This window comes from Schistocerca cancellata, chromosome 4 (genome assembly GCF_023864275.1).
Source record: "Schistocerca cancellata isolate TAMUIC-IGC-003103 chromosome 4, iqSchCanc2.1, whole genome shotgun sequence".
Taxonomy (NCBI): Eukaryota; Metazoa; Arthropoda; class Insecta; order Orthoptera; family Acrididae; genus Schistocerca; species Schistocerca cancellata.
This window is the reverse complement of record NC_064629.1, coordinates 874,876,840-874,890,026: the sequence shown is the minus strand read 5'-3', so window position 1 is coordinate 874,890,026 and position 13,187 is coordinate 874,876,840. Positions and strand designations below refer to the sequence as shown.

General features: G+C 38.9%; 1 protein-coding gene across 1 annotated transcript in view; it reads left to right on the top strand.

The window, feature by feature from the left end:
* LOC126185029 (zinc finger and BTB domain-containing protein 24-like) overlaps positions 1 to 13,187 on the top strand; it is a 566,213-nt gene that overhangs the window by 243,093 nt on the left and 309,933 nt on the right. Inside the window, exon 6 of the mRNA XM_049927762.1 lies at positions 11,473 to 11,535. Coding sequence (XP_049783719.1) covers positions 11,473 to 11,535 — 63 coding nt within the window. The remainder of the gene's footprint in view (positions 1 to 11,472; positions 11,536 to 13,187) is intronic.

Here is a 13,187-nt window from a genome sequence, read left to right as displayed (position 1 = left end):
GACGCTTGACGGAATTTGATTTTCAATACGAAACTCTGATAAAATTTCACTGTAGTAATTTTGTACCTAGTGCATATGAAATTTAAATTTGGTTTTCTGATCATTCTGTGGGGAAATGAAATTCTTACCGGTGACACACTGTCAAGGAAACTTTCTCGAGTTTGGAACGAGGCATAAAATATTTTGCGTTGATTTTCGTGTGTAGCATTTCGCTTCGTACAATCTGAATATATCGCGAATAGTAGAATCTTGTCACATGAAAACAATGTTCCGTCAAAATTTCCTCGTGCTGTGCGCGCGACGGGAGAGAAAACAGAACGGTTTTTGTAGTGTTCCGAGCTCTTCTGCGACGTTCGCTTCACTATTGTAGAGTGTTGTTTGTAGCTGCAATATTTAATATAATATCGGAAATCTGGTACTATAACGCTATAAAATTTTCGAACAATTTTTTTATTTTGATAAATAAAATAGTGTGACAAAAAACTATCTTTTCTCCTGATAGTAGAGAAGAGGAAGACAGATAGCTAGGCCCCTATACAATTATTGCCTCCATCGTATCCTTATCCTTTAGTTGTTCTGTTAGCACCTGTTAGTATAGTTTGTGCAATGCGATTTTATTATATTTCGCTAGCTTCTAAACATCTCATATATTTATAAAAGACAATCCTATAATTAATGTGAAGAACGTGCTAGTCACGTTTGTATTGCTGCAGCATTATGATAGCTCTATAAATAATATTAAATTTTTTCTGCTTGATTGTTTGTCAGTAATAATAATACCCTATCACTTATTCGGCAAAGCGACAGAAACATATCAGTAAATCTAAAAATCCCAGTTGTTTTCTTTTGTGTATCAATTGTAAGAAGAGTCTGTTAAACAGTGCTTCTTGTCATATCTAAGAGAGCATGCTAGTAAGATTTTTAAATTAGAAAATATACGCCTAGTCACTTGTTCCAGAAAATACACCTAACAAGATCAATATGCAATTATTATTCAGTCAGAGTTCAAGTTTTCTAAGGTCATTTGGAATTTACTCGAATCTATGATACAATTTCTGCTACTACATGTTACAAGCATTGTTTGTTGTATGATATTTATTATTTTAAAACTAGAATTAGAAGCAGTATAATATCCCGTTCACTGTAGCTAAATCTGTGTAATAGAATCACCTAATATCTATCGAACTGTATGTCATGTTACAAAATTAACGTTTTATTTATACAGATGACAAAACTCTTACACACATAATTCTGAAATATTCACTATTTTAGATTCTCTGATCTCCAATACTGAAATTTTGCACGCATAGTTTTCAGCTGGAGGTAATATTGAGTTCCACTGTATTTACAATAGTAATGCCAGTTCGTTTTATAAGCAGTAGTTACATACATAATTCTGAAATATTTACCATTTCAGGTTCTCTCATCTCCAATACTAAAATTTTGCACGCATAGTTTTCAGCTCGCGGTAATATTGAGTTCCACTGTATTTACAATAGTAATGTCAGTTCGTTTTATAAGCAGTAGTTTGTTTTACCAGCAGAAACTGTCTAACGGAGCTGTCGACTTCCGCTGGCGTTTGGTTTTGAGAAAAAAAAGGTTATTATTTTAACCGAGTGAAGCAAAAGTATTCGGAGTGAAACAAGGGAAGAGAAAGAACGAAACTATATACTTAACTGTTTTCATAATGTATGTCTTTCAGAATTTTTGAAACTGCATACACTGAGATGCTAACACTGCAGAGCGTAGACGATACTCCCGTATTTCGAAAAAAGCTGTTAATACTTACAAAACTTCTTGGAATAATCTTTTAGCTTAGGTATTTATCCGTTCCTTACAATTTAGATATAATTTCAGATGAATTTTTGTTTCCATAACAGTTAAAATGGCTCTTTTCGGAATGGGTGTCGTTGCTCATTTTGCAATAAATTTTAAGATTTAAAGAGAAAAGCGATTCAAATTGAGTTCTCTGTTACAGTCAGATAATCGCCACTTGTATGATATGCTATTCGTGTTTTCATTGCTTAGCTGCACGCGGTTACTTCAACAAAAATGAAGTTTTATACTGTTTGTCGATGACGACGGAAAGTCCCACGCAGTTTTATACGTAATGTCATTTACCGTATATAGTATTTCATATATTTGTCATTATTATTATCGTTTCAAGACGAGTGTTCCTGCTGAATAAAAATTTTTCATCTTTACTGTACTTAGTGGGCTATCGGAAGAGTAGTGAAACGGTACATTAAAAAAAAATAATGCGTTGAAGCAAAAGGGCTCTAGGCAAAAGACAGTTTTCGCAACGTAATATACCCGCCACGGATACCTTAGATTTTTCATGTAATGACATAACTCGGCAAAAAATATCCAAAGGAATTTACATTTTTTCTATCTTTTTATTATTACCGTTATTTTCTATTTTTATGCCTGCTTTTGAAAAAGAATAACTATACATTTCAGACTGTAACGAAGGTAGCAATTTTTTGACTCATGTTATTTTTGTATTACGTTTTCCACATTGTAACTTTTTTGTTAAAAACGAGGAAGATAGTTTTTTTCTGATGTTTGCTTATGATTCTTTTGTTTTGTACAGGTACATGTGATACTAGAACGATTATTCCTAAAACGATCATTTCTGTTGTATCAATGATCAACCTAAGTAACGTGCAGCCTGAGGGACTCAGTAATTTTCCACGTAGTGAAATACATAGCGGCTGCGTGATCCTGCCATCATCAACAACGACGGAGAGATTAAAATTCAGAAGGACAATTCTGAATAAAAAGACGTGCCCAATATTTAATACATGCTAAATTACTGCCACTGAATGTTACTCGTGGAAAGAATATAATGAAAACGCCAAACTATCTCAAATAACTTAGTGATGCTTTTATTATTTAAAACGAATACAGTAATTACAGACAGCTCAAACTAAATTCCTAGAACTCCGAAACATAACTGAGGGCGGTTTTGTTTTCTCTTGGCACTTGGAGATGTTTTTGTGAGGGTGATGTTATTGGGACTGCAAGAGATCACACAGTCTCTTGTACTTTGTTTAGTTTTTCGCCCATTTTCACAAAAAAATGTGAAGAACTAATATCGAACCTGTGGAGAGAGGGCGGCACGGAACGGTACTTTTGCAACAGACGTGATGTTCGGATAACACAGGAGGCTCCGCTGTGCTAATAACCGAAACAGTTTCTTCCGTTAATATAAATAATTTTATGGGAAGCAGAGATTCACGACTGGTGTAAGACGACATGGTCTTGCTAACTACCTCCTAATAACACAGTCAAACCGCGCCACACAATTAGAGAGCAGTGATGATCAAAATTTTTTTGAACGATGGCACGAGCTTTTTATCGGATCAGCTACGTGAATTACGAATGCTATTGATGTCGTCATCAGTGAAAGTAGCTGCAGCACTAAAAGGAATTCATGATTAATGAAGTTAATAAGCGATTAGCAAATGTCCATCGGAAAATTGCAGTCGTCGGTTGTGCATCCGCCAGCTTCAAACCAAGTGTTAAATTATGCATATCGAAAAATGCAATAATTACGGGCTGCTCGAACTAAATTCTTAAAAACTCCGAAACATATTTCTGCGCAGTTTTGTTTTCTCTTAGACTTGGTATTGTTTTTACTAGGGTGATATCGTTTGGGACTGCGAGAGATCAAAAAGTCCCTTGTACCTTATACTTTGTTAAGTTTCTGTAAATACTTTTACTAGAAATTTTCTGTTCTAATATGTCTTGAAATACTTACTGTTCGTCGTGAAATTAACAGCAAGTTATGTTGACACGATTCATAATTTAAGAATGCTAGCTGTATTTCTGTCCGTTCAAGAAGCAATGTAGGTAACCTTAGCGAAACTACCCTCCACTGCGTAACGGTCATAATGACGAAATTACAGGCATCGATGCAGGTGTAAAACTCGGGAACGGAGACCAACGATAGTCGTGTACAAAATACACAGTCCATGTAAAAGTAAATCATTCAAAACAATGGAGAGATGAAGCGCCGTTAATAAATGTTCGACAGCAGGGGCACTGCTACGGGGGAACACTTTTGGATGTTTTCTCGCAAGCTGTGTAACCACCAAATGAAAAACAATATCGTTGAAGCAGTTTTTGCAAAAGATTAACTCTCCTAACATATGTGATGTGAAACTGATAAATTACAGGCAGTTCAAATGTTACCATCGATCAACCACAATTGGGAATCGCCACTGAAAACTCTTTGAAGCGACATTCTAATAAAAGTTCCTTGTTGCTGGCCGGTCGAGGATATATATTAGGAATACTAAAAATAAAAAAATAAAAAATCAGACTAAAAACAGCCTAGGTAGTGAAGTTATTTGATATCAACAACGTGTTCACCCTTTTGGGGCATAATCAGATTGTGTAAGAGTAACTGGGTATGCAACCCATCCGTCACACAGCCATATAAAATGGAAAACGAACGTGAAACTAACTGGATATGTAATCCATACATCATAAAAATGTAAATTGGACTTTGAATACACCAGATGAAAAAATGAATTGATGCGTTCTCGTGTAATTTCGCGGAATTCTGAGAAAATAGTTACTGTCGATCGTGCGTACTGTTTCATAATTGTGGACTGTATGCAGGTGGAATCTGTAGTGATAACTATGCATATGCGGTATTGCGACTATTGTGTGGCAGGAACACAGAAAACTGCTCGTGCCCCCAACAGTCCAGACGTCAGTTGATTAAAAATCTGTTTGGATGAGGGGACTCGTAACATACGTAAGAGTATTGTTTTGGCTTTGAAGTGACGTGGAGCCGTGGTAATACGCCGGACCCACATTCAGGAGGAATAGGGTTCATATCCCAGTACGGCAACTAGCCGTGGTTCCTGTGAATCACTTAGGACGAGTACCAGAGTGGTTTCCACTTTTCCACAATATGTGCTCGTGCTCCCCTGTAATGACCGCACCATTGACGGTACCCTAAACCCTAATCTTTCTTTATTCTTTTCAATTGTTTCCTAATTGACGCCAACTTAGAAATGCGCTGTCCTGAGAAGCAGTAAGTACGGGAAGAGCGATGTAGCATTCCCGGATCCCCGACACTTTCAGAGCCCACATTCATTAAAAATGACAGAGAAAAGTGCAGTGAGACCTCAAGGGGTCCTGAAACTATTACACACAGCGTGATAACAAAAGCAGTACTCTTGCCAGTGCAATAATTTTGTTCACGCCAACCACAAATTTCATCTGCAATGCTGCTCTCGTTTAACAATAATTTTTCAGTCCCAATACTAGAAGAGGAGACGATAATAGCAACAGGAACTATGATACGCAGTAAAACAGGTGACAATCGTCAATATGTTCATCACCCACTGATGAGCATTATGAATAAATATACGCATTCATCCTGCTAAGCAAAAGTACACGAGATAAATTCCTTTCATCTTAACCAGTTAAGGTGAGGCTTAGTGACCTCGTGGGTTGGGACTTTGGAACCGTGAACGCCTGAAGCGAAATGACAATAGTGAAATTCCTAGTCGTGTTGACGTCATCCTCGTGCATAACAATCACGGATACAGTCATCATTTTAGGACAGAGGTCACCTCATTATAGCCTTGTGATAAAATAAAGAGAATAGTGGACGGGTATTTAAACAACTTTGGAAGATTAATTAAATTTTAATCGTGTCAGATAATCCGGGACGAGACGCAGCGTAGAATTTAGGTGAACAGTTGGTGATACTACCACAAAAGCTTTCCGTAACATATTCGACTATCGCGGAAATTCGCATCGCATCCGAGTTCCGTTCGAAATAGTAAGGGAGCGCGCTGAAACGGGCAAAATCTGAAGAGGAGGGTGAGGGTGTGTTGTCGAGGCGCGTGCTGTGGGCGCGAGTGCGCATGCGCGGATAGCGATGCCGCCGTAGAGACGCGCCGTGGCCGCAGTCGAGCGCGCTGCGTCGCCCGAGCAGCACGCGTCTCGCGGAGCTAGTCCGGCTCCGTTCCCTCCCCCTCCCCCTCCCCAGACCCCCCCACCCCCTGGCTCCACGTGCAGCCTCATTTCAGTACCACACCTGTCATGCCACCCACCTATTTGGAGTTGATGTTCCTTAAGCAAACATCGTTTCACGCGGCAATTTTTGCTGTATCGAACATATGTAACACTTTTAGAACCACCCCTAATGGGACAGTGGGATATAAGTATTTACTCTTACCTGGTGATCTGCTGCATTAAAAATAACTCTGATTACCCATCACGGTCCGTTACCCTAAGTGTACTATTAACAGTTTTTGTACTTCAACTCGTGAGACGTATATCACATTCTTTTGTACATCGTAACTCTTTTCGATCAGCTTGTTTTCGTCCTCATTATCGCATTTGGTAATCGTGTTATATTACCAAAACCAAAATTCGAACAACACATCGTTGTCCGTTAAAATAAAGTGCTAAAAACTTGAAATAAAGGCTAAATACTGAAACCGTGTTTATCTTCTCAGTTACATTGTAACGTCTAATGCTTGACCCTTTGACGTCGTAAATTTTTGCATCTTGTCTGTTTATAAGTTTGACAGTTGTATAACCAGTCTTATCTAACGAAATTTGAAAGATCCGTTTTGTAAGAAGCTGCTTCCTGTGAAGGTAACCATACGCGGAAGAAATTTAAAAAGAAATTCGAAGCGGACGGCTGTCGGCGTAGCCGCGCGACCGCCTTTCCGTCAATTATTACTAAATTATGTTCTCAGGGGAGGCCGGATATTGACTATGCCTTGTAATAGTAACGTGATTGAGTCCACCCGCAGCCTCCACGAATTCAATTTCCTCCGACGGCTTTCAAAAACTGCGTGAAGCCCAAAATGTGATTCACATTGCTCCCCTCCCTCTCCTCCTCCTCCTCCTCCTCCTCCTCCTCCTCTCCCCCCCCCCCCCCCCTTTCTCAGCTGCCATCCTACTTCTTCCTTCCTCTGCAAGAATTTGTATACAGCAACAAAGGATTAACTGTTGTTTAGATTGCACGCCTGTTGAGGTTTTCGTAAATGAAACTGAAATTCAATGCGCGCCGTTCAAACAAGAGCATTTCCAATAACACTGATTCATACATTTCTAATGAGGACTGTAATGAGAAAAGTGACAACGGCGAATTTTCCGAATTTTTATTTGAGCATATGAAAAAACGTATTCGTATACATCAGAAACGGTGAGACATCTAGCAGTTTAGTAAGACGCATTGTTACGTCCTTGTCGGTTGTTTGACAATAAAAATAAAACTGGATACACTAAGAACACCCCTAAAGTTTATCTCCAGTTTTGACATATAATTTAAACTCAATATTACGCCAATCAAAAATAATACAGTTTCACGGTGGATTAAGGGTAATTTTATTTTTGTTTTCATCGAAATAATACATAATCCTTATTTCCGCAACCTTGATAATTCTGGAAAGAAAAGTGTTCGTACAGATTTCACTCGAAGAAAAATAATATTTGAGAAAACTCGTTTCGTTATTAATGTTCACGTCAGGCACTTAGTTCTGATTTTTTATGACTCGAGAGTTATTGTATTTGCTTTCTGTACTTCAACTTTGTAGAACTCATCCATCATCTTGTAAACAGCGCCCGTCCTCTTTTCTTCTGACAGATCACAGACCGCGAGTCAAAAATCGGGACGGAGTGACATCGTAGGCCCTTAAAAACACAAGGTCGCGCTCAATAACTGTTCCGACACGAATGTACTTTTAGCTATCGGGCGATTTGTATTATATTTCGTGGACTAGAGTTCATTTTCAATTTAGCAAGAAGGAAGTTGTCATCCACAAGTTGAGAGAAACTATTCGATATAGTTTTACCGAGTCTGCCTCCCTTGTGTATCGCTCGCTTAGCCAAGTCATAACTTATCACACCACGATACCCACTAATTAAAGAATACTTACTGAAATATTCTGTCTTAAAATCTCTGTTTCCTGTATGCAAGAAAGCGAAATCTAGATTCGCGATTATTGCTGTTTATTTTGTGCATAAGAATACTTGTATTTTGCAACTGAATTTTATTTCTGTTTGTAGGAAATAACAAAAAATAAAATTCTCTTCCATACGAGGAGTAATAGCCGTTCTTATTTACAAGGCAAACAGCACTGGAACAGCAACTGAGAAAGGATGCCTGCAAAATATTAACAATATATTTGGTATTATCGTTTACTGCTAATCAAGGACAACTATGAACAAAGAATTATTGTTCCTATTATCTATACAGATGGTAGCAACTGAAACTACCGCAGTCATCCAAGTGATTAGCCTTTTAAATTTGTAAAATATTTATAGGACATACGTCAAAATCATGCAAGACAGTACATGAAAAATAGAAATGCTCAGTGAAACAGGGATCCACAGCTACCAGCTCCTATTGCACATTATAAGTACCGTCCTACGAGTTTCGTGAAAAAAGACATACTTTAGTGTCCGCTTTATACCATTAAAAATTATTGTTTATATCGCTCAGAGAAAACTAGATATCATTTCTAAAAGCTTACATGTTACAGCCAATTTAATTAAATTTCTGTGTTTCATTTCTCCCCCGATTAAATCTTAAGATAAACTATCTTGGAAGCCACTTTGGCATCTCGGAAGAGAACGTCCATGTTTTGCTGTTGTAAGGTCATCTCTTACTAGACCTTTGCGCTCATCTAAAGAAAAGAGAAACAAATACAGCTGAAAAACGCGTCAGTGAATGACGATTTATCTCACGTTAGCAGCGTAATTTAATTTCAGGCACTTTACCACACTTAACTGTTCGTTTGATTTCGTTTTAATGACGACTAACTCGAACTGGATTATATGCTGATAATCGCTTTCTTTTGATGACGACCAACTTGAAGTGGATTATATGCTGATAATCACAAGATTATCATTAATGCACGAAAAACAGCTGCAAACGTTGCAGGACGCCAAGTAACTTTTACATGAATCGACCATGAAGTTACTGAAACTGTGGACCAAATTTTTGGGCGGTACTTCCTCGCAAGGTCTTAAAAAAATTCGCGATTGCGGACAGCATTGCTTCATTGAAGTAAATAGTAAACAATGGAAAGAAACGATTCATCGGGTGAATTTTAGCGGTAAAGCTCGGTGGATAAGAAAATAATCGGTAAAGTGAGATATGTCAGTCCCATTCCCGAACTTAGAACAGCGAAATAGTTTAGCTTTCTTTCCGTAATGAAGCCGAGCGCATACACAGCAGAGCAAATAGTCTCTGTTCTGTTTGAGTATAATAATTACCGAATCATTCACTGATTAATTCCATTAAAATATTCAAGCATCATTAAGTGACAGGGTGATCCGAGCACCACTGGGGGCGTGGTGTCCTATCTAAATTGCTGGGGTATCCTAACTTTCACGTGAATCCAAAAAATGGTGATGTTTGACAGTTTTTACTAGCGCAAAATGCCGGCCGAAGTGGCCGCGCGGTTCTGGCGCTGCAGTCTGGAACCGCGAGACCGCTACGGTCGCAGGTTCGAATCCTGCCTCGGGCATGGATGTGTGTGATGTCCTTAGGTTAGTTAGGTTTAACTAGTTCTAAGTTCTAGGGGACTAATGACCTCAGCAGTTGAGTCCCATAGTGCTCAGCGCAAAATGTTTTCACAGGCGAAAGTCTCCTTTTCGGAATCCCACTGTACAACTGGCTAAAGTGAGTATTTTCCGTACCGCAATAGTGGTATTTAGTTTTTGGGCATTTGATTTGAATTTATAATCGATTCGGTGTCCTTCGCCAGATTGCCATGCGATGTCCGAACAATACTTAAGCGTAGTGTAGTATAGTAATTGTAAGAGGCATCTTACAGCACAGAGCAGCGTTCATTTTAATACCCATCGGGGATGAAATAACATCTGCAGACTCGACACTGAGCGAGAAAACCGGTATATGAAACTATGTGCGGTTCCTGTGTGCACCGCGAAGGGCATTAAACACAAGGAGTGCAGTGTGAGGCCTGCCGATAAGGCTCAGATAAGGAACTAGGCAGTGATAAGCAACTGGGCCGAATGCAGTAACGCCGCGAAATCAAAGCCACACTGCCCGTGTAACGGAAAGCATGCCAGTGTCAGAGTCAGATAAGAGCACAGCTTAGTCCTGCTGTCCAGACAGTTCACACTCTTGCTGCACAATTTCTGTTCCTTTGACCTGTAACCTGTTTGCTTAGGCTGTGAGGTACATTACTCGTTACTTCCTCACTGGACCCTGGTAGAGTCTACGGCTCAAGTTATTTGTACTGTCGGATACAGAGGCCCCTGTCCCAGAGTTCTGCCAGTGCCTTAAGGAAAAATAAATATTTATATAAATGCATGTAGTTGACATTCGATGCGTCCTACTATGTGGGTACGCAGGGTCTAGTCTGTAGGGCAGTAACCACACCTGATGGCTAAGACCCACAAGAGTAACTCAAGTAAATAACATTTATACGACTGCAAAACATGAAAGGGACGGATTAACTGAGTAACATTTTTACAAGCAAAAGTAAATCTCCTTTCTCCAAGCCAGATACTTCGACTGTTATTATGTTTACTTGCAAAACCGTATGCATCCTTTTCTAGATTTTGTTTGCAATTTTTTTTTCCAGAAACAGGCTTTTCGTAGCACAATTTGGGACAAGTAAGGGCATGTGTCCCACTGCTAATTTGAAGTTGTTCCTTTGTTTCATTTCCGCCATCAGCACAATCGGAATTATAAGTGAGACATTACTGACATTGTTCTCACTCCTACATTTGGATTTCTTGTAGCGTCAGTGTATAGTAATACAGACACGGCCACCGGTTACAGGTCGCGTCGGCGGAAGATATAACGAGAGAACGAGTAAGGAAACTGAAAGCTAGCGGTTATTGAAAGCACTTTCCTGCAAGTAAGTAAAGACTGAATAGAATTGTTGTGTCCAGGAAAGGACCAGAAACACTTACGACAGTAGAATAAATACGTATTCTTCATTCTTCTCTTTAAAAATAAAAGCTCGTTGTATGCTCCCGTGAGCCCCGAGCAGTGTTCCTGTTGATTGGTGTGGCTGTCAGTATTTTGAAATTAGCGCGCCTGCGGTGTTGGTGCCTTACTTACCTGTTTTGTCTTTATGCAGAGTAACATCACATTCTTGCTATCCTTATAAAACTAGTCATATATTATCAGTAGTGCATAATTACAGCTTCCTCAAAATTGCTGACTATTTGCAAATGGATTTAAGGTACTATGGGTTCATTCTTAGTTTCACTGTATTTCTCGCTCTAAATATACTAATTCTTCATTTTGCTGTGAACAACTGTATTCACTGTTCTGGTGTTTAGTGTGTAAGGAATCATGCTTCTAATATTATAGATGACTCTGTCTCATTTTTACCACAATTTTGAAAAGTAGTTTCAACTAACTATTAGAAGTTTACTTGCGTGACATGTGTTTACCTGTAAATAATGGAAGCTATCGTTTTTCTTGTGCTTACCATGGATCAACAGTCTAGATCGAATTCCGCTATAAACGACCGCACTCTTGAAGAATGCTGGTCGACGCTTCAACGAGTGAGTTGGCATCTCTTCCGTTGTGTATAGTATTCTTCCATCAATTTATTATTACTACTATTATAACTAGGATTAAGGCGAATTACAATAATAATTTGCAATTTAGTGTTTTCGACTGCATGGTAAATACAGTAGTATTTAGATCTTGACTCTAGCTTGCACACGTAATTATTAACTGGTCGCACTAAACCATCTGAGGCTCAAAGCGTGCAGTGACATCAGTCTACATTTATCACCGACCAGAAAGAAAATGGCATACATTTCCTTTAAAAATTACCCTCAGTTTTGCTACACTTTTAAAAGCTTCTAAAGCCCAGTCAAATCAGAGGTGGTTTATGTATTACCTGCTCACACCTTCCATTGCGGCCTAGTGTACTGTACAAATAAAAGCTCAGACCGCGGTGTGAGATGAAACATAGAAGCACGCTACGGGTCGCCTATTGCCGTCTACGTTGAGGTGAGTAAACTTCACCCGAACAGATTTACTTTCATTCTGTTATCTCTGCCGCAGAGAGCCGTAAGTAGAGCATGAATTCGGAGTTACATTTCAATTTTATCATGTTTGTAATTGCAGTTTTACTAACGCTGTAGCTATTGTGATGGTCAGATGAGCGGAAACGTAAGTAGCTTGCACGAATATTTTCTTTGTGGTGGAGACTGGTTTCCTGGAGAAGGTAACCGTACTTAACACTCGTAGTTCACCACGCACAGTAGACATTGCTTAGTGCTTGCGTAGTTTTGCTACGTGGTCCATGTAGAGCCTCAATCATTTCGTCATAAAACTTTTTTTTTCTGTTATGCTGTTCCTTAGAAAGAGAACCGACGGTGATCAGTATTATTTGAGAGGTGAACACCATTATTAACAATAGTACATATCACTGAAATTTCTTGGGGGTACGCCTAAATGACTCTGTTTAGCAGAAGCAATGTGTGGTTTTCATACATCGTTTGCACTGATAATTAAAACTCAACCTTTAGCCTCGTAAGAGTGGCAAGTTTCCGCAGAGGATAAAATTTAAGTTTCACACATACTTCTCGAATTTCTACTTACTAAAATTTATCACTAACAGTTATTGTTTTTCTGCCAACAGAATGACAACGTATAGTAGCCCAGAATACTGTGTTTCAAATATATTCTTCTGCACAACATTAGCGGACGCCAGAAGCAGAGGGGAAGAGATGAGGGATCCAGCAGCATGGCGAACATTAAGATATCCACAGCACCGTCCTCAACAAGGCAAATATTTTTGTGCAGTGTGAGCCCAAAACGAGACTTTCCGAAGTTCTACATTGATCTCGCGTCAGTGCTTAACGAGCTTCAGTTGCTCATGTTCGTATGCGTTATCGCTTCCTGTGTTCTCTTCTCATTTGTTTCTAGCGTTCGTTATGTGTCCTGCCAGTCGTCAATACTCGTCGACTAAGATAATTTTTACAGTTTTTTTATAGCTAATATTTCAAATATATTTATTAAATAGATAAATTTCTCACTGAACATTTTATTCATTCCATCTCTAAACTTTCAGTACACTCCTAAAATTGAGTCTGGCAATAGTTATCAGCTCGTTTTATAGTTTTCTCACTCATCTAGCTTCGTTGCCCGCTTCTCGAAAGATATGCGAGTGGTTTCTAGAAATTGTTAATTTCCTCAGGCA